At 45.7% G+C, this 22,824-nt stretch overlaps 1 protein-coding gene across 5 annotated transcripts in view; it reads left to right on the top strand.

Annotated features, from left to right (window-relative positions):
• Nucleotides 1-22,824, top strand: part of LOC119437535 (solute carrier family 22 member 8) — a 121,600-nt gene that overhangs the window by 48,535 nt on the left and 50,241 nt on the right. For 4 of the 5 annotated variants that reach the window (XM_037704540.2, XM_049660666.1, XM_049660668.1 and 1 more), the window contains exons 4-5: nucleotides 1,944-2,047; nucleotides 19,311-19,465. In XM_037704540.2, the coding sequence (XP_037560468.1) occupies nucleotides 1,944-2,047; nucleotides 19,311-19,465 (259 nt within the window). Of the gene's footprint in view, nucleotides 1-4; nucleotides 99-1,943; nucleotides 2,048-19,310; nucleotides 19,466-22,824 lie in introns of all 5 variants that reach the window. The other variant, XM_049660669.1, reaches the window with a different exon arrangement.

The following is a 22,824-nucleotide window of genomic DNA, read 5'->3' as shown; positions in this document are numbered from 1 at the left end:
ATAGAATCAGGGCAACACCTGACTTCAATCAACCAAGAGAACAGGCTGGCTTCAGGAAGGGATATTCTACAATGGATCACGCCCATGTCATCTATCAGGTAATTGAGAAATCTGCAAAGTACAATCAACTTCTCTGTATGGCTTTTATAGATCATAAAAACTCCTTTGATTCAGTAGAGATACCATCATTTGTGGAGTAATTGCGTAATCAAGGAGTACAGGAGGCCTACGTAAATATCTTGGGAGACATCTACAAAGATTCCACAGCTACCCTAATTTTTCATAAGGAAAATGGAAAAATACCGATTAAGGAAGACGTCAGGCAACGAGACACAATCTCTCCAATGCTATTCACTGCATGCTTAGAAGAAGTATTCAAGTTCTTAGACTGGGAAGGTATAGGAGTGAGTGTGAACGGCCAATATCTCAACAACTTTCTATTGGAATACGACATTGTCCTATTCAGCAACACTGGGGACGAATTGCAACAAATGTTTGAGGATGTTAACCAAGAAATTGAAGGGGTTGAAGTGAAGATAAATATTGTTCAATAGATTGGCAAAAGAACCAGAATTCGTGACCGACAGTCAGCCCCTCGAATCTGTACTGGAGTACCTTTGTCTAGGTCAACTACTCACACAAGACCCTGATCATGATAACAGAAGTGTAAGAATTGGTGGGAGTGCATACGGCAGGCATTACCAAATCCATACTGAGAGCCTAGCACTGTCGTTGAAATTTTCCTCTATTGGTGCTAACATATGGGGCGGAAACTTGGAGGTTAACAAAGATGCTCGAGAACAATTTAAGGACCGCGGAAAGAGCGATGGAACGACCAATATTAGCCGTGACGTTAAGAGACAGGAGATAGCAGTGTGGATCAGAGAGCAAACGGGGACAGCCGATATTTTATTTGTCAACAAGGGGAAAAAATGGACCTGGGCAAGCCATGCAACCCGTACGGCAGATAACCGGTGTGCCATTACAGCTACAGAATGGCTGCCAACGGAAGGAAATTGGGGCGGCAGGAAATTAGGTAGGGAGATGAAATTAGGAAATTTTCAGACGCAAGTTGAGATCAGCTAGGGCAAGACAGGGGTTATTGGAGATCGCTGGCAGAGGCCTTCGTTCTGCTGTGTACATAAAAATAGGGTGATGATGAAAGTTTGATATGGTGATAATGATGGTATAATTTCTCGAAAAAAATTGTACTTCTCCAACGGTTAGGATCGCAACGAGTGGGCCTTATGGTAACCATCACCAAGCGTACTTTGAAGGACACCATAATTCCACCAGAATTTCACTGACCTCGCTATACCACGGCGGGTGAAATACCTATTCTCACACCAGCTTTTCGCAAACAGGACAGTGCAGATTACTATGACAGGGTGTGAGCCTTCCTGATATAATCAGCGTAGCAAACGATACTCGAGGCGGGATTGCTTTGTGCGCTTGCGCATACTGTCTCTGATCTCGGGGATCTTGCCACTTTTCGTCGTTAAATGACTATGATATGCCGTATGGTCAACGTTCACGTGATATTAAAAAAATTGCAATTGTGTACCTGTGTGAAGCCGCAAAATTTCAATGTCTGCGCTGGAAGCACGAGCTTTAGGAACCCAGTTATATAATTTTAGTTACCTTACTGTAGAAAAAATTGGCGGTGTAAAAGTCGGCGCCCCAAAAAATAGAAAACACAGTCATTTCCCCATCGTTCTCTTTGCAATATTTGCTTTGTGTTTATTAAGAAATATTTAACTAACAGTCGCGAGCTTTATCACGTCCCCTTTTTTTATCTTTTTTGCTGGCATTTCGTGCGCATTGCTTCTTTTTTGTTGTAGTCCATTGAAAAAGTGTTCCCTTGAGGATATCTCCGACGATACAGTTGGCAGAATAACACTGATGCAGACCACGCTCCTTGTTTTTTTTTCTCTATCAAACAGTTTGATCTGGTTTGTGACCGCGTCTGGCTGCGGGCAGCCTCTCAAAGCATTTACATGTTGGGAATCATGATTGGAAATACTGTCTTCGCCCATTTATCTGACTGGTAAGTACGCCTCTTATCTCTATTTGCTGCAGGACAATTTTAGATATCAGAGGCTCAGTAGGCTACGTAGAAAATTGCCATTCAGGTAAGGCGTTAAGGTCTTTCACACACCCGCCGGAGTGGCTCAGTCAGCTAAGGCGTTGCGCTGCTGAGCACGAGGTCGCGGGATCGAATCCCGGCCCCGGCGGCCGCACTTCGATGGAGGCAAAATGCAAAAAACGCCCGTGTTCTTGCGTTGTAGTGCACGTTAAAGAACCCCAGGTGGTCAAAATTAATCCGGAGGCCTCCACTACGCCGTGCCTCGTAATCAGAACTGGTTTTTCGCACGTAAAACCGCAGAAAGAAGGTCTTTCACACCGCACACCTTCCTCTGTATGCTTCATTCTACCTGTTTCATTATCATAAAAATGTTGCTCCCAGGAGTATGCAATAATTTTCCAAACGGTCCCGCCTTTTAAACCATTAGTAAAGTTTATGCTTGGTTTGTGGGCGTTACACCACCTGATTTTGCCATTGCATGAAGGGAATTGAGGGTTGAGTCCCCGCTTTGAGGCGCGCGAGAATATTTGGAGGCTCATAAACGACAAATGCAGCACCAATAGAAATTTGGCAAAAAACCACCCGGGGATGATTGTCCAAGTCAAGTGGAAGCTTCGTGGTTTAAAACTGCTGAGACGTACTGCGTGTAACGCTAATGAAAATGCAAAGGCAACGATGACTGAATGACTACAACGGCGTGACGACGACAACGGTGTGAAGACGATGATGTGACGGCGATGGATTGACGACGTGTGGACGGTGGTGTCACCACGACTATATCGCGCAAAGGTGGTGTAATCACGCAGACATCGCGCAAAGCGAAACGCAGTGTTTGATAAAGCACGCAAGAAACGACTGGATACGTATATCTGATCTTCTGCTACCTGGCCATAATATGGTATTTATAAATGAGCACCTATGCCCGACGCTCAAGAGGCTTCTAGGCCAAACTGTTGCACGTAAGAAAGAGGCAAAATGGAAATACGCCTGGACGAAAGACAGAAAAAATCTTTGCGCGTAAAACTGACACATCGCGAGTACTGCGCATCACAGTGACATTGACAAAATAGCATTAAACACTTTCTGGCGGCTTTGTTTCGCGCATCGAAGTTGAAATCGGCAGATATGGCGGGGAAATTCCTAACTCCGATAGATGTATGCACGTTACACAAAACAATGAAGTCTAGCGTAACTTTCGTTCATCTAAACGCACAGTCTGCGCGGAACAAAGAAGACGACTTGCATGATTTATTTTCACGTTTTAGCTTCACATATGATGTGGTTATGATTTCTGAAACCTGGTACCAAAATGATTATGAAGTACTTAAGGTTGCTGGTTACACCACACATTTCTTAAACCGATCAGTGAAAAAAAGGGGGCGGTGTATTACTCATGGCCAAGAATTCGTTGAAACTGAATATCGTTGCTGACTGCTCTGAAATGACTGATGATTTTGAAATCCTAACGGTATCAAACGGTGGAAATATTTTCTCTGTTTTATATCGTCCCCCAAATGGTAATACAGCAGCATTCCTTGCATTCCTGGATAAATTTATTAGCTGGGCAAACGAAAGTGGATCAAAGCTAGTTATAGGTGGTGATATGAATATAAACTTACTACAGGCATCACCGAAACAGCGTGATTTCCTAATGGTGCTCGAGTCAAATGCTTGCACTAACACTATTAATGAGCCCACTCGTGTCCAAAACAACACTGAGACGTTACTCGACCTCTTCATCACAAACAACCCCACTTACAGTTTGCTTTCGGGCGTAATTGGCGTACACATCAGTGATCACCTCCCAATCTTTCTTATCACTGACCTACATAAACCATGTCGCTTATCCGATAAAGAAGAACCAATCTCATTTCAAGATATCAATCCGATTTCACTAGAACAATTTCGAAGCGATGTACTGAACATAGACTGGTCGGAAATATACAATGAGATTGATCCTGGTTTAGCCTATAACTCCTTTTTACATCTGTTTAAATCTACTTACATCAAACATTTTCCGAATAAAAACGATAACACGCAAAAGAAAAGTACGAAAACCTTGGATTACAAACAGCCTTCTATCCCAAATAAAAACAAAAAAGATAGACTGTATAGAAACTTTTTGCAAACGAGAGACGCAAATGACTTCAAGAATTTTAAATCTTTTAGAAACAAATTGACGCATACGCTCAGAGAGGCTAAAAAAGAATTATATGCACAATGTATTTAATCCACAGATAATGAAACGTAACGACATCACCTGGCAAAGGCTAAGTGGCGTGCTAGGGAGAGTAAACCGGAATGCGCAACAGTCTCATGAAATAAATCTAAATGGCACACCAATGTCACGTTCTTCATTAGCGAATTCGTTTAATGATTACTTCACTTCTCCTATAAAACAGCCCTCATCATCCTGCTAGCTCAGACCATCTTAGATCTAATAATCCTGTCAGTGCATTTCTAACACCTACCAGTGCTCAGGAGATATATAATGCATTCATAACTTTTCGGAACAGTAGAAGCACTGATGTGGATGGCTTGCAAATTCGCCCTGCTAAATATGTCATAGATATTATCTCCCCGGTATTAGAGCATGTTTTTAACCTCGCATTTTTAAATGGTACATTTACAAAAGCCCTGCAAGTAGCGAAAGTTACTGTTATTTTTAAAGGTGGTGATAAGAACCTATTATCCAATGACAGACCTATATCGATACTACCGGTCTTTTCTAAATGTATTGAAAATTGCATAACGTTAGAATGCTTTCGTTTTGTGAAAAGCATCACATCCTTACCGACGATCAATTTGGCTTCACGAAAGGACGTTCAAGGAAACAGGCACTTTTAACCCAAAAAGCCAAAAAGAATTTATACTTCACGCATTTGAACAAAAGTTATTAACACTAGGGGTGTTCATGGGCTTTTCCAAGGCCTTCGATCGTATTAACTATGAAACACTAATAGGAAAACTCGAAACCTATGGTTTTAGAGGCGTGATTTTAAGTATAATAAAGAGCTATCTGGAGTACCGGTGTCAAGTGGTTGCAATATTAAATCATACATCAGATCTTAAATTAGTAAGAAGTGGGGTGCCTCAGGGGAGCATTCTTGGTCCGCTATTATTTAATGCTTATATTAACGACATAACAAACATTATTTCAGCAGCTAGATATATTATTTATGCTGACGATACCACCTTATTATTTTGGTCTGCTAGCTGTAGTGAACTGGTGACTTGCGCAAATTCAGCATTAAATAAGCCTAATACATGGTGTCAAGTAAGCTCATTAACCATTGACACAAACAAAACGAAAGCCATTCTATTTCAACCTAAAAATTTTAGAGCTAATGTTACTGACCGTATATTTATTGGAAACAACTGTGGATGTAACCTCCTCAGTTAAATGCCTTGGCGTCATTTTTGATGAACATTTAAACTGGAATAAACATGTCGATTTGCTCAGCGGTAAACTTGCAGGTGTCGTGGGTGCCCTTGCAAAGGTACGCTCTTTTCTGCCCACTTTCCTCAAATTATTAGTGTATAACTCTCTCTTTTGTTCACACCTTTAATACTGTCACCTTGTCTGGGGAAACACAACAGGCTCAAACATTACTAAACTTTCTCTACTACAGAAAAAATCTGTGCGTGCTATTAGCAACTCGGCTTATGACACACACACTGAACCCCTTTTTAAGAAATTTCAAGTTTGTCCTGCAAAGTTGCTATTCAATGAACTGCTCTTGAAACGGTACCTCACAGAAAGAAAGCAAGGGAGTCACTTTATTGAGCACCTATCTAGCTTACGCAAGAACATTAAAAAATACAACACTCGTCATAATGCAACCTGGTTCATACCCCGCGCACGCATAAATTATGGAACACAGCTACTCTCCCACTGACTACCGACCTTGTTAAATTCACCTGGTTTCTGATTACTTACTTCATTCCTTACAGTTCTGCAACAACGATTATTTTCCTTGTATTACATTGCTTGAACCACACTTTTTTCATTGTGTATATTTAGACTTCTCTCCTGCAACTGTACAATGCTATCTAACAATGTCTGATTGCTGTTGCTAATTATTGTTTTTTTTCTAATTATTCTTTTTTTTTGCTTTGCTTTTACACAATTTTGAAAGGGGCGCAGACCCCTGTCAAGCCGAATTGAATTTGGCTTTTTGTCTGTGCCGCCTACATCATGTATTGGATGTGAAATAAATGTGATTTGATTTGATATGACGACGGCAAAATGACGACGGCGGCGGCCGGCAACAGCGTGATGACGCAGACGCCGTTGCGTGAAGACGATGGCGAGATGGTGTGACCAAGTTGTCAGATGCACCGAATGATGACAGCGTGACTACACCAATGACGGTGTGATGACGACGACGTGATGAAGGCGTAACGATAGCGGAAGACTGCAGGGTACGTTTGACGGAGGCTAGACAATCTCACAACGGAAAGGGGCAATGACTCAAAGAAAGCTATTACTTCTGAAAGAACATGCGCGTTGGAGGACCAGAGGCCGAATTCACAAAGCTTTCCGTTCGCAAGTTCCTTTCGATAATGGTATGTCAAGCATCAGTATTGGCGAATTTTTTTCTCTTAGAATCAATTCTCGCGTAACAGACTTTTGTGAATACGTGCCCAGGGGTGCTATGCAGGATGCCCCGAGTTTGGCGAAACTCGGGATCTTCACGAGCTCTGGCGACGCCCCAAGATCAAAGAACAAATGGTAACCAGACGAAGTTTGTCCATCGGCACGCCTCCAGTTTCATTGGTTAATCTAGATTCACTCTGGGTGGCTATTATCCCTTGGGCGTTGCCATATGGGCGGTCGACAAACTGGGGCTCACGTGATCATACGGTCGGTGCATGGTCGTGCCTTCTTTCACTTGTTTGTCGTTCCACCGAGTGCAATACAGGCACAAGCAAGTTATAAAATAAATTCATTTAGTACAATAATATTAGTCACATTAACGTGGGTTGTAAGCATTTTAATGTTTCCACGATGTACACGGAATGTGTATTAGACTAATTTGTATTTAAATACGTTTCGCGTTATGCCACGAGGGGATGCTCGCCCCCCTCTTTTTTTTCTGGATTCGATTGGCACGGCTCGATACGTGCTTGCTCTAGCATTTCTGAGCACCGATTGGTGTGCGCTTGCTTTTCTCACTGGGTTTCCAACAGATCGCTCGTTGCTCCTTTGCTCTAGATTGGATTGGTGCGGCTCGCTACGTGCTTGGGCTCCCATTTCCGAGCAGAGATTGGTGTGCGGCTGGTTTTCACACTGGGCTTTTAACAGATCGCTCGTTGCTCGCGCTAAAGAAAAGCTGCGAGTAGCGCGCGCATCCAGCTACAAGACGAAGTGAGCGTCGGCTAGCGCATAAGTGGTTTGCCGCGCGCTTACCGTGTAAGCACACAGGAATGCCGGAAAGCACACATACAAGGGTCAGAAAACTACGCTTTATTTTCTTTTACTTTGCGATGCACCTCCATACTGGCAAGCGTCGAGTGATGGCTTCTAACAACCGCAGGAAAGAGTCTTTGTAGTGGCTAGCCCGAGCGATCCGTGGCTTCTAACAAACGCAAGAAAGGGTCTTTGCAGCGCACGTAGATGTTGACTGCCACCACATGCATCCCAGGTGGGACTCCAGCATCTGTGCAGTTACCCTGTATCCATCGCTGACGAGGGAGCGCTTCACTTTTTGACAATAACTTTCTTTTTTTTTTTTGCGTGTGAACGCCCGTGATGGGGTCCACAAAGTTCACGCTTTGGTTGACTGTCTACCAATGTGGATTGAGGCATAGCCCCGTTAGCATCCACTAAATTTGGGATACATTTGTATGCGGCCAATTCGTCACTATGAATAATGGTCCCCGGTTGAACATTGGCTGCAATAATGGCGCCTAGCGTCGCCGCCTTTCGTCGGTCGACTTTGAAAGTCGCAGCACCCCTCTGGTCGCGCAGAACATGACGAAGACCCATGGGCCCCCAACTTTAACACCGCCGTAATTTTGGCGGCTGGCGGAAAGTTGTCGCCCGTCATTAGGTGGCCTCGATTGTATACTTTTGCTCGCCGTGAAGAAGGCACTCATCAATTTGCGCTATCTACCCGGGGTGCCAAGTGGAGGTCGCGCCAGCAGCTCGTCCCTCGCGACCTTACGGGGGTAGTTCGTCCTGTCGGCGATGGTGTGCTCCTATAGAGGAAACAAGTCGCCGGTCATCTCCTTCAACAGCCATATGTCTACGCTTTTGCTCACGCAGTACGTGAGCCAAATCATTTGCCGCCTGGAGAGGTGGTCGTTCGGACGGCCGAGGCGGTCCGTGTTGGCGAAGTAACGTCCTTCGCCTCTCTGAACCTGCAGTGCAGCTTTACCGTGTAACTGCGAAAACTGATTTCGGCACCTGTTGCATCGGAAGGCAGCCCGGCTTCCATTCTGAGTCTTCCAATATAATGTGACCACTTCGCCTACGTAGGTTGGTTGGCCCGGGTTGAACCCCAGGTGCTCGAAGGTGCCCCAGTACTCCAATGACGACGCCGGACCTGGCCTGGGGCTAGGGCGCGGTCGACGAGCAGCGCTTGAAACAGGAGAGAGCCGAAGCGATCGCACGAACTTTTCCTCCGCAGCCTAGTCACCTCAGTCTGTGCTCGGAACGCATAATATGCCCGCCACGCAGTCTCCGCAGACAAGGGCGTTCGCCTAACTCGTCACACAGCCAGCGCACTGACGTTTTGGAAAGGCAAAAACGACGCTGAAACTCTACGTCGGTCATGTAGCTGAACGGGTCCAGATGCTCATATTGACGCTTGCCGCCGCTGGATGCGATGACACAGGCTGCTGCTGCCGCCGCCATGCTCCCGAGTTTAACTCGAGGGGGTTTCGCGATGTACGAGTTTGGCACGAGTTCGCCTGTTAATCAAAACCATAGGTCACGCCCCGAGCGAGGCATGTAACTCTTGTGCGCGCCCACCACGGTTGGGCCACGCCCAACTTATTTTTCGGCAACAGCGACGTGGTGCGGAACTGAGAGGCATTAACAATCTTGACCGGCGAAATAAAACACGCACAACGCACTGTCATCGGTGATGTACTCAGCACCACTATATAAAAAAAAAAGCGTCGACTTTCGCTGCCTTATGCATATGTCTTCTTGGGCTGTGATGACCCCACAACACGGTTCATTGCCTGCGTTGTGGCTACGTAGCGCACAGCAAATAATTATCCGCACGTCACTGTAGCTGCTTGCAGGGCGGCGATGCGCCGTGGTGGACGACGATCTTGAGCAGTGCGTAGTGTTTTCCAACGACAACGTATCGCAGCTGTCATTTGAGATGGCTGCTCTGTCAATGATATAGTGCAGCAAACACGGTCAGCGGTCAGCACAAACACACCCAGTGCAATGGCATTTTGTCATCACAAGCACGGCACACTAAACAATTGCAACACCTTCCTGCGTTCGAAGTCTAATTTCCTAACTGCACACAAGAGCCCTCACCCACCAAAATGCGATTGCTGCGCTGTCGTTACGATATCCATCTGCGATCGCTGTTAACCCAGCAGCAGAGGCAATCGGCAAGCACATTGGAGTGAACAACACACTCAAATTCTGCGCACATGCGCACGGAGGCTCCTTCAATGGGCAAGCGGTGACAAGCGACGAACTGTGTCGCTGGGCAGCACGCTCGTGTTCGCAATGCATCGCGGAGACTTCGCGCACGCAGATAAACTGGTGCATTTTCATTGTGCTGCGTCACTACGGACCCAGAATACCGCACAGCCATTTTGCAGCGACAGCCGTTGCTCCCGTCTCTATAGCTAAAGTGTCGTTTCAGTTGGTAAAGCGGCGGCCTTAATAGCCGCCGCAGTGAAGCACCTGCGGTGAACAGCCATGCCGCAGCGCTGCGTTGCCATTCCCCTATTAGACAGGGAATGGGCAGATCGTTGTCATGACTGACGTTATCGAACATAGCACTGCAGCGCCCCTGGCGACTGCTCACCGCATGAACTCCCTCGTGCGTGTCACCCTCTTGAATGTATCCGCTTGTAAGCTTTCGCCTCACTGTCGCCACTCGCGGCAAAAAAGTACAAAATTTAATAATTCATTATATGTCCGTTTGTCATCACAAACTTACAGCATTCAAAACAAAAAACCGATACTTTAAGAAGTAAAATGTTGGTTATTTTATGTGTTGTATTTCAACGTATTCGATTGAGGGAAAGTGTAGGTGCAAGAATGCACCGCATGTGCCCTGTTCGCATTCGACGGAGGATAGAAAGATAATGCCCGAAAAAGGAGGCACGCCCTTGACGCGCCCGAGAAAGGCGTGGCAAGCGGATCACGGCAAGTGTGCAGATAGACAGCGGGACAGTGACGGTATTGCTAAATTGCGATAATACGTTGATAACAATACGCGGCGCTGGCGCGTTTTGTTGCGCAGTCCTATGCGCTTGAAGCCCGGCAGCACTGTGCCGCGCAGGGTGCGCTCATGTTGTCATACGCGGCTTTATCTCGACATTTCTTTTTGCCTGCTGTTATTGCACATTCCTTGCTATCTTCGTTCACTGACTGCCATCGAGCAAACTCGGGTAAAACTCGGGTGAACGAGAAACTCGGCGCATCCTGCATAGCACCCCAGATTACCTGTTCTATATCGCCCACGGCGAGCGCCTCTTTTCTGAAATGAACATGCTTCTGGACGGCATAAGAAAAGAAGGTTTCCTAAGGAACGTGCTGATAAGTCAATATTTAGTAAATTAATTATGGAGGTTTTAGGTGGCAGAACCATGATATGGCTATGAGGCACACCGTAGTGAGGGACTCGGCAATATTTTGCAAGCGAAGCTTGTTATAAGGCAAAGATTTCGGTGGTGTACGCAAAAAAGTTTGATGCTGGGAATTCTTCGTATTTGTGCGTTTTCTAAAAAAAAAATGTCACAGTTTCGCCCTAAGGGCGAAGCAATGAATGCGATAGCAACACAGCAATGTCATACGAAGTAAGGTGAGCGGCTTTGGTAGCAACAACACGCAGAACTGTTGTCGACGCCATCGGCGTTTTGCGCGCGTTAGCTCAAAATGCGTGCGGCGTTGGTGACTGTTGCTGGAGCCTCTGATATAAATAGGCACTTGGTGCCGCAGCTAAACGTCGCCTCCCTTCCCTCCCCCTCCCCCACGGCCTCTCGCGCGTCCGAAGAAGGCGCGTTTGCTCTACATATATGGTGATTGTAAAGGAGAAAAGAGACGCCTACTTCTGCAGCCCTTAAGCGAGCACGGCGCAGAACGCGCGTTTGTTCTCCGCCGTGCGTTCACTCCCCGTGAAAGACGCGCCCCTCGCGCCCTTTCACTCGCACATACAGCGTTCGGCGCGCGGCGACGATTTCATCTCCTAATGACGTCATACGGAACCTCACGGCGACGGCGACGGCGACGGCGACGGCGACGGCGACGCCGACGGCAGAAATCTGCTTTTGAGTGTCCATATAATTGCTATCGCAATAAAAACTATCATCATACAGCATTGGCTCGAGCGTCGTCTTCTTCCGCAGCTGGCTCGTTGGCGCCCCTCGGTTTGCGCTCGTGCTCGCGCTCGGCACACGCTCGTGCCACTGCTCCCGCGTTCGGCGTCGTCGTCTGCTTCCACGGCTGGCTGCGTTGCCTCTCATCATTCCAGCGTAAAATTTCACTTCTCTTCTGTCGTCGTAATGGGGAGGCCGCGTTTACGGGGGTGTGAGCCATTGCTTAAGAGGGTATGAGCCATTAATTATTTTACATGACGGACAGATTTAATTTTGAAACAATTTGATTTCGAAGAATCGCAAGAGGCAATGGCGGGCGAACGCTGCTAACCACGCCGCCGAGCAAACTCGAGACATCGAACGCAAGCAACAACGGCGGACTGCGGGCATACCGTCAGTGTCGTCGTTCTCTCCGTCGCATTAGGGTTAATTTAGGTGTACCCAGGACAAACTTCGCTTACCCCCATTTTCCTCTAGGGGAAGGTTTGGTTAGTTTTTGGACACCATAGATTATTTAACCTGCACCTAATACACGGCACACGCAAATGGTTCATTTTCCTGGAAGGATGGCGGACAGACCCGCCGTGGTTGCTTAGCGCCTATTGCTTTGCGCTGCTTTATAAGCAAAAACGCCTGTGTGCTGTGTACTTGGTTCACGTTAAAGATCCCCAGGTGGTCAGAATTTCCGGAGTCCCCTATTATGGCGTTCCTTATAATCAGATCCTGGTTTTGGCGCGTAAAACCCCACAATTTTAAGGACAGCGGGTATGCCGCAAGCAGCTCTTGCCAAGTCTACTTATATTTCTGCGAGAGATTTAACTGATGAGCTCATGGTGACGAATTTATGGCATGGAAAGAGACGCTCAGGTGGAGCAGTTGCTGGCCAACCTCGCCTGTAGCTTCACCACGACGAAAATGAAGTACTTTCAATATATTTGTCTTCAGCTTTCGGCAAAAAATTCAAAGTGAAAATCATTGGAGCAGAAACTAAACCGCGCATTGTTTCAAGCAGATTTAAATATTCTAAAGCTATAAAAGTGGAGAGGTTATTCCTGTTTGCTGTGATGTACGAAAAGATAAGTATGTGTGCTGTTGCCTGACCCGTCATCACACACGAAATATCCGCCGGCAGGCTCCCCTCGAGTATGCCAAAATCATGCAGGGGCAAGAAAGATAAACACTCGGACTACCATTTTGTGACACGCTAAGTGCTTGTTTCGTTTTCTCGCTTCAATAAGTTTACGTCCCTGTCGCGGTGGTTCTGTTAAAATGAAAGATTCAGTCAGATTCCATCATTCGGATGTGTTTATCATCATTATTGAGATTAGCATTGCGGCGATGGATATGTAATCTGGTGCTCGCAGATTCATTATTGATACAAAGAATTGCTGAAGTTCCGTTTTATGGTATGTAATTGTGAAACCTGTGTATATTTCGAGTTGTTCGTTTTCGGGTTTTATATTTTTCGAAATTCGGGGGGTGAAAATCGGGTGCTATTTTTCAAGCTGATAACCGGGGAAAAATCGGTTTTTTTGCGGAACCATTCTGAAATTAGGATTGAGGGATCTTGGTCATTAAGTTTACAAATATACTATGTAATACATTACATTGGGTTCTTTTTATCGGAGGGTATCACGAGCTCCTTAAGGCTCACGCGTTGAAACTAGGCTTCGTTTCAAGCTGGTAATTGGGGGAAATAAGGGTTTTCTGGCAAATACTGTGAAGTTCGGCGTTTGTTTGGAAATTTATAAGTAATGACAGCAAAGAGCATTGATAACTTCTAAGAAATCAAACATCTTATTCACGCAAAGCTCGTCTTCAGTTTTTACACATCTTTGTTAACATACACCATCTGCATGCGCAACATGTCCGTCTCCATCCGAGATCTGTTCGATCTTTGAACGTATCTCAGCTGAAAGAAAGTTATCTCGACATCACAGCTTCCATTAGCTAGGCACAACAATGTTAGTGCAGCATTTGCAGCCTGGGTAGCAAGCGGCAGAGTCATGCCAATACTTAATGAGCTCGACAGCTGTGTTAGTGGGGCTTGCATCCAGCAAGTACTGCTTAAACTCGTCTTGAAGCGAAACCACGTCGTCGGTCACGGAAATGAAGAGAGGTTGGTAGTCATAAAATGACTGGCTCAGCGACGCTTCTGCAATGGATCCAAGATGGCTCCCAATTTCCATAACGTTAGTCGGTTTTCGTCTTTGTCTGCGATGTTCCGTTCAACAGTGCAGTACCATTTTGTGGTGAGTTTCGTGCAAAACTCTTCATAACATGGTGCCATTAACGTGGTGCTGCTCTTTGGTTACCTAGACAAAACTGGGTCGGTATGTGGTTTTGTAATTGGGTGAGAAATCGCGTTTAACCAGATTCTCTTGTAACATGTTCGGGTTGTGTAAACATTGGGGTAAATCTGGTTTTACGCGAAAACGAACAACCCTATGTATATTGCAAGAATGGTGAGAGGTGCAAGATTCATATGTCAAACATATATGTGCAAGAAATGAGGGCACTCGTAATTGGTGGCGAAAGAAGACCTACCCTGCTATCGCTGAGAAGTAATCCCTCATCGCCCAGTCCGTGAACGTGCCTGAGCGGATTGAGCATCGTCATGCTGTGCTCGGGGACCCAGGTTCGACACCGACCAGTACAGTTTTTCAAGTCTTTTCTTTTATTTGAAAGACCACTGGCGTAACGAGATTAGAAACAAAATACAAACCGCAAAGTGGCTGAAGCAGGCGAAAAATGCTGTTCGCATTAAAGGCAAAAGCAGACGCTAGATGTATGTATATAGATTTCAAAGTGTTCACAACCTCACGTGGAATAGCCAGGATTCTACTAAGAATTCAACCTCCAGTTCGGCCTTTCACCCTGATCGAAGACTGCTTAGAGCAGGGAGGCACAACTCAGAGCCAAAACCAACTTGTTCGAGTGCCACACTGGCTGCACTTTCATGAGAAACGTCAGATTGTTCGCTTGCGGAAACTATCTTTGTATTTGGTGTTGTCGCACTGGCTGCTGCCTTCACCACTTCACATGTCCCCTCGCTCACACAAGAGGGAATACGACTTTTCTTTGGAGTCATAGAACTGAGCATCTGCTCACAGACGCAGGTGTTTGCTAATACAGGTACCAGTTGGACGGCATTATTAGCTAAGTTTGCGCATTTGTTCTTATCGAGGTTAGTATAAACCCGAAGCAGGCTTGATTGATGCAGATCTAAGTAACCTGTTTTGACCCTTATTCCCCATGCGCTGACGTGTGAGCAAATATCTGTGAATGTTGAAAAGTAAGATGACATCTACAAGCATTGACAGGTGCTCCCACCTACGTCGACGTTAAGTCAAAACGTAGAGTAGAGGAATTGGTGCTCAGTATTGACGCGGTGTGATTAACGTGGTCTTGACGTTAGTAGCTCGATGAGTGCCACTCTTAGGTCACGTACACTTTGTTCGGTTGTTACCAAAGAACGAGACCATACAACTACATTTTTATGGCTTTGATGTGTGACCCCCCGAGTAATTCACTCCGTAAATTTTGCCTACCAACAAAATTGTACTATGTAGTATATAACCATGCACTTGCTTAAGTTCCAGAAAAATATATAAGTTTCAGTTTAGCCGCGACCCACTAGAAATTCGATAGTGGGTCGCACGCGGCCCGCGAGATGTGTTTTGTGCAAATCTGTAGCTTAGAGAGGTTGGACAAACTGAAAACAACATGCCCCGAATACAACTAGCGCCGCCACCGCGGCAAATTATTTCTTATCAAATCTTCCACTATTACGTTGGCTATTAGACGGCGTGAGTGGAGCGCACACACAAAACTAAACCATCCAATAGTCTTCTACGCCGCTTGAAACGAGCCCCGTGAAAAAGTTGCCTAAGGGGAGATGTGGGTCTCAGATAAAAAATGCTGAAATCTTTATTCTTCAAAGTACACTGCTGAAAACTTGTGCATACTCGTATATGTAATATTGTGGGCTCATCTGGAATATGAGGGCCATTTGGTACATCTTATATGGCTATAATGTTATGCAAATTTCTTTTAATTATGTTCTGCCAAAAAATTGCAACATATATGTTCCTTAGATTTTGCTAACTGGGAAATCACTGGCTTCTGTATGAATCAAGGAATGTCGTAAGACAAGCCTTATTGACTTGCCTTACCTAGAATGCGAGCTGAGATGTTTTGCAGCTGATACTTGATAGAGTGGTGCATAACTTTGAAATCTCGCTACTCTTGTTCTAGATAAGGCAGAGGAATAAGGTTGGTCTTACAGCATTCCTGGAATCACAGAGAAGCCAGTCATATCCTGTTTAGCGAAACCCGAGGAACTAATATTTTGCAATTCTTTGCAAAAATGTATCTAGGGCAAGCTGGCATAAAATTAGTAGCAGATGAGAGAAACAAAAATAGACTGCAGAGTCAAGATAAGCGCGTAGCATTACATATATATGTACAAGTCTTTGGAACCAAATCTTGAAAAATAGTTTTTTTCTAAACACACTTGGCCAACATAAAAGGGGCCCTGAATCACTTTTTCAACATGGTAAGATAACGTTGCCGATCTGTTGTAGAGGGTGCTGTAAACAAGTGAGCGAACTACTACTACGAAATTTACCATCTCGTGTCAAAAACAGCGAGAAATTGCTTTGTCTCGCTTCCGTAATGCATCCACGCGCCGTCGTAAAAGATTGCTGGCCCACAAACTCTATTGGCTGATTTCGTGATCGCGATAGCTGTCTCAGTAAGGCATAACTGCAATTTGAGTTAAGTAATGGAAAAATATAGATGTCTGCGTACTCAAAAAGACAGAACAATCATCTTAAGGCAGGTAGAGCGAATATAACGGGCAGTGAAAAGATTGAGGGCCTACGCAGCGTTGTTCATGTATTATTTGCGCCTGCCTTAAGATGCTGCCGTATCAATTAGCTCGAATACACACCCTAATCATTTCATCTTTGGAATACGTAGCTGCGTCAAATGCGCGTGGCCTCCGAAGCGGCAGCGCCGTGCTGCCTAGCGTAGCGTGCTGCCACTGCCGCCAAGGGGTCCCGCGACGAACCCTTCTGGCACCGCGACACCCAACTTTTGGCCGAAGCTTTGCCCTCTTGGCTTCTCTGCTTTGTAGCTTCCAGCGTGCTAGCGGAGACGAAAATAGAGCGAAAGCCGGGTATCGGTGCGATAACTCCACTTATAGTTGAAAGATTTGAGAAAAAAAATGTCCGGCACGACATTCGTGAGACGACTTACTTTAATAGCGACGTCATTCTATGATTAGTTGGAAAAGTGTTTCAGAGCCCCTTGAGGGATCTTTCCCTGATTGGGAGGTGTTGCAGAGCGCGGCGCCGACAATTGCGATCGGCGAAATAAAACGATGATCGCTGCAGCGATGGGCACTTGTGAGCACCACAAAAGTATGGCTTCCTTCAGTAATTGTCGCTGTATAATTAGCAGTACATCAGCCTTGCATCGCGTATGCTGACGAGAAATAGGTGTGCTTAGTGGCTATGGTGTCGGGCTCCTAAGCACGAGGTTTCGGGATCGAATTCCGGCCCCGGCGGCCAGATTTCGATGGGCGCGAAATGCGAAAACACTTAGATTTATGTGCACGGTAAAGAACCCCAGGGCCGGTATTTTGTAGCGATGCGTTTTCGATGCTAATGCCTTTTCGCGCTTGCCCAGTGGTCAGAGAGACGGTCCACACACGTTATCAACGGGATCAGCCGGCCCTGAGCGCTGGATGGTATGAATAGTATAGAATAAGGCATCACGCATCGCTACAAAATATCGGCCCAGGTGCACGGTCCAAATTATTCCGGAGCCCCCCACTACGGCGTGCCTCGTAATCAGATCGTAAAACCCCCCAATTTTAATAAATAGTTGCACGTTGTTCTGCCTCTAATATTCGCGATCATGGAACTTTTTGTGAAAGGATTCCATACTGCGTCGCTATATTATCTTCTTGTTTACCTATGTAGTTCAAGAAGTCTTCTTTTTTGTTTTGTTTTAGTTATAACTTTCACCATGCAAAAACCAGCAGCCATTGCCAATATATGGCGCGGCAAAACCTGTACTCATTTTCGTCTCAGTAAAAAAGGGCAACAATTGTGCAGAAGCCATCGAAGATGATTGCCGACGTATGTCAATAGTCGAACGCTTCCAGAAAGTTATACTTCGTATCTCTTCTGACATTGTGAGGCGCTCGCAATACACACCTCGAGTTTTCTGTTAGATACCATCAGTGGATGAAGCCCGCCTAGACTACTATCACGAAATGCATGAACAATAGTAGGATCGAACTTCGGTCTTCCAGCAAGCAGCACAATGCTCAAACTATCAGGCCGTGATCACACGCATGCGTCTATTCTGCGAAAGCAGAGCTTTGAAACGTCCGGCCCGTGAGTAATGTGTCAGTTGCTCGCATTCTTCCCTCATGACAACTACCGCTTTGAGACGGTGTGATAAACTGCACGGCCGCAAGCTTCGGCCCACGAAACGGTTAGGTACAAGAAAAAATAAAACTGTGTTGCCGAGCTGAAGAAACATATTCGCTTTAAAAAAAAAGTGTGCACTGTAGATAGAGTGTGCCCACAGCATAAGTCTGCGTGAATGTGCTTTTCTGCGGCTTTAAGTATACGCCACATGACATGAACCCGACATACCATTGAAGCATGGGAGAAATTAACCGGTCGTTTTTTATTCCCATATAAGAATAGTGGGGCAACAAAGGACAACATCCTACAGGTGGGAGCCTACTCACACGTTCCTCCTAACACGTGCTACCGCAGGTGTCGGTCCTTCGGTTCGAGTTCAAGTATTATTGTGTATGTGAAAAAGATATGTGAAAAAGATTAGTATGGTGGTGTTTGCCAGCGCCACTGACGGCCACGGTGATGGATGTAAACGTGGGCAAGATGGATCTCACATGCGGCAAGATGTCTTTTCGTCAACTTTCATTTCCCTTTTTGCCTATTATTTCCATATTTCGGTTCAACAGTACCATTTACCGTCTCCATGCTTTCTCTGGCATCAATGTTTGTTGGTTGTTTAAGCATAGTCATTCTTGTTCGACATAGGTACTAGGATCGTGGCATGCACGGTCTTTGTATTTAAGCTTTTCCATTGTGTCCTTGGTGTTTTGGTTTTTTTAGCACACGCAGAGCGTGAATATCATGTTCACAAAGCAGCTCCACCATAAAAGCAGCTAAGACGTGTACTGGGAAACAAACGAGTGTCCAGCCTAACACATTATGAAAGCTTCCATATTTTGGTTTATTAGCTGTTTGATTTCTCATGTTGGCGAGGCCGTCCACAGCTGTGCTGCTTTCTTGTATATTTCACCGCTATCATTTATGTGCCAGACTTACATAGCGGACTAAGAATGCTGCGCATACCATTTATAATTACTCGTAAAATGACTACGCCGAAGTTGCTGTGCCAAAGTACACATGACGACTGCTCGCTCATGGATTGAGGTAAGGCTTCCGTAGTACTAACGACATTCGAAAGCTGTTGTGTCTTCGATGAATGACTCATATCTGTACAAAGGGAACGCCGTTTACTTTCTCTACCTGTATATGCATTTTGAGTGGTGCAAGTGCTGAATACGTCTCTTTACGCGGTCATGAAGCTTCTGGGTTTAAGCGCGAACTGGCAGGTGAACTTTCGATGTCCCGAACACCCTTTGCAGGTACGGCCGCAGGCAGTCATTGGTCTTCATGATGCCCTTGCCCATCATTGCCGGTGTTCTGACAACGTTTGCTCCATCTTTCTGGCTGTACAACATTGGCCGTCTCATTGCGTCCATTGGCGTCGGCGGCATCCAGAATACTTCATTTACCATGGGTATGAAATCTGCAAAGAACAGGGTTTAACAAAAAAAAAAAAGGGGGGGGGGGGGCAAGTTATTTCAGTTGGTGAAATTTAACGCAAGCGCTTTCGTATACTCTTCCAGCAATCTAGTGAACTCCTGCAAAAAATGGCATGCTGGGATTCGCGGTCAAGCAGAGTAAATATTAATTGTCATTTAATGAACAGCGGTTTCACATATTCTCCACGATTTTAGTGTTGCTTGCGTTCGTGCAGAAGCTATTAGAGATAGTAATATTTCTGCAGATTGTGGGGACCCCTTGGACCTGCTCAGGGCCGTTCGCGCTGAGTGATCGCTGGGGACACGCCATTGCAGCCTAATTTCGAATAGCGTACATAACGCGCAGCCGTTGGCGCCGGCGCTACGTGGAGACTCCCGTTACGCCGCGCGTACGAACAATTCCCGCTCCTCGGGCATTGTTTCTCTCATCTCTCTCCAGCAGCCTCCGAGGTGCACGGGCACCTTCATCCGGCAAATTGACCTTCGGCGCTCTTGGTCGTCGGACGTGCTGACCCACTCGGTAGCGCGCCCCATTGAGCAAGTCGGCCCCCTTTTGTGCGATGAACCGCGCAGGGAAGAGCCTGTGTGGCTGAGCGCACTTCCCGCGAGCTTTCACCCGTAGTCTGTGATGGCCGCCCTAGTGCCGTAACCCTTGGTTTGTAAGCGCTTCTTGTACATATCAGGGAATAAACCACCTTTCGTTCCAGTCTGCACCGCATAAATTAGTGCAATATATTCACGCTTGCAGTGCCGCTGTGGTGTAAGCTGTGATGTGATTAAACGTGTGCTGTGCACTCTAACGACTCATACGACTGGCTTCTTCAAAGCGCTCTGTTACTGCCTACCACGTCTCATAAAACGTATTTGAAGCTCTATTACGGGAATAAACTGATCTATCAGTAACAATACGACATCAGTATCATCATGAAAAGACCAACTGCAACGATATACTGGACCAAGTAAAAAGCCTAGTTTAATGTAGTGCACATGTAAAGAAGCCTCTATTGAAAATCTTACGTTTGACATACGAGCGGAAGGGTCATGAATGTTTTGCGACAACAGCCGTTTCTGATACCAAAAATGAAACAAACGCCGCCATTACCGCTCGCCGGACGTGACGCAAGAGCTAGAACGCGCGGCTCCTCGGCGTGCCGTCCGAGATACGGCGGCGCCTGCAGCTGCCCGCGTCGCGCTGAAAAGTCACGAAGGCGACGTGCTGGGACTTGCGTCATAGCAACAACCACCCGATGCACACGTCGTCTGCTTAGGTGCTGTTTAAAGGCTGCTTGAAAAAAAAAAACTATGCAATTACCATCCCTTCGGATTTGCCAAGGTTGCTTCAGTGGTACCCCATGCAGATTTATGACGAATTTAGCCATGGTGAAACTTCGTTGCAGTTTATTAAATGCGCGGTCATGCCCCAGTTAAGCTTAGTTGGTTTATCACGCGACGTTTACACTAACTCCTGTGCATTCTGCTCCAAAGAGCCAAATATGCAGGCAAGAATAAGAAACAGTAAGGGCTACTAGCACATTAATAACTCGCTTTCACATATGTTGCTAGATTCTTAGTGACATACCACCTAGTCAAGGTAAGGCTAATCAAAATAACGAGGTCGGAGAGCTCGTTGCAGAAGTGAAGATGAACTTCGGCAAAATACTAGCATGCACTTGGTCATGTATAGTAAGCAATTTTTCATAACGCATTAACGGAATCGCGTGTACCGCAGAAAACATGACACGTGCGTCACCGGAATGCGGCATCAGACATCACACAGAAAAAACCAGCACCGCTAATTTTGTAGCATAGCATGTCGTTGCTGGTGTCGCGTATGCCTTTGATACCCATCACCTTAAGGGACATAACTCTGGCTAGACTGATCCCACCTCAATACGTGGCAAGAGAAAAAACGTTTCTCACTGCAATCCCTGCACATATTTTGATTAAGTTTCTGGCACTTAAAGGGAGACGTAGAATCTAGTAACATTAGAACGTAGATTTTCCATTTCTGTCGGAATTATTTATGAAAATTTTGAAATATTGCAAAATTTTAAATGCTCAAGGATCAAGTTTATAAGTCTGCATGCCGACAATTAAGAAGGATACCCAAAATCTGTTAACTCGACTTACGGGACTTTAGAAGGAACTGCTGTTAAACAAGAAGACGGCACATGCATTGGGTCCTGTATTGCCCCTGCTTAAGTGACTTGTAGCTAGCTAACCGTGACCAGGTTCTTGATGAACGCATGAAGTCCGCGAAGGCAATTCCATAAAGTTTTTATACTTGGGATTGTGCTTTTCACCACAAAAGGTCTGCTGAAGTTATCAGCCGATTGGGAATGAGCCCGTGTTGCCATTTCCTTCCGCGCATTCAAAACTCGTAAAGCGGGCAATAGCAGCATCTTGTTTCAATAATTCTCTCATGAAGTCATGTGACCACAAAGCGTAAGCAAATTTCAGGGATTAGGCTAAGCGCCTCGCGGATTCTGGTTACCCGTTGCGTATGCTCACCTCGGTCGCGGAGGGCTTGAGCAGGAAGCATAAAAATCCATCAAAGGGAAGCAGTAACACTGCTAGAGCAAAGAAAGTTGCTTCGGCACCATACATTCATTGTATCTCGCATAATCTCAAAAGAATCGCGGGAAAATTGGGGGTTGACGTGGTTTTCTCTGCCACGTCAGTTTTACTAAACATCGCAAAGAATTTCTTTCCTGCACTCGTAGCGCTGTGTATGCCATTCCGCTTTCGTGCAAAATACGTATGATGGTCAGACTGGCAGATGTATCAATGAGAGACTAAAATAGCATCAATATAACGTCACCAGAGTATTCTTGGGCCATTTGGGCATTCATTGCCGAGACTACAGTGGCTACAAACATATGTTTGGAGGTACTTCTATTTTCTTCTTCTTTCTTTAGTTTTACGTGCCAAAACCAGATCTGATTATGAAGCACACTGCAGTGAAGGGCTCCGGATTAATTTTGACCACCTGGGGTTCTATAACGGGCACTACAACGCAAGCACATCGGCATTTTGCATTTCTATTTTGCATAGGGCTCATAGCAGAATGACAAGGGAGATTGTGGAGGCCTATGAAATTGCAAAATTAGAAGAAAGATGCTTGAGCTAGCCTTTAGTGTTGCTATCCGAAAAAGAGATACGATTCCGCGGTTTATCGCTGTAACTACTGCAGTGTATGTTTTAATCATGCCTTAGACATGTGTACGATTCGTCGATATGCACCACTGAATGTTCTTTTTTGTCCTTTTTCTCTTCTTTGTTTCCGGTCATTCGATATATATTTATCGCTGTGTGCGAAAATAAAATCTATAAT

This window comes from Dermacentor silvarum, chromosome 1 (genome assembly GCF_013339745.2).
Source record: "Dermacentor silvarum isolate Dsil-2018 chromosome 1, BIME_Dsil_1.4, whole genome shotgun sequence".
Classification (NCBI taxonomy): Eukaryota; Metazoa; Arthropoda; class Arachnida; order Ixodida; family Ixodidae; genus Dermacentor; species Dermacentor silvarum.
This window is presented reverse-complemented; position numbering and strand designations above follow the sequence as displayed.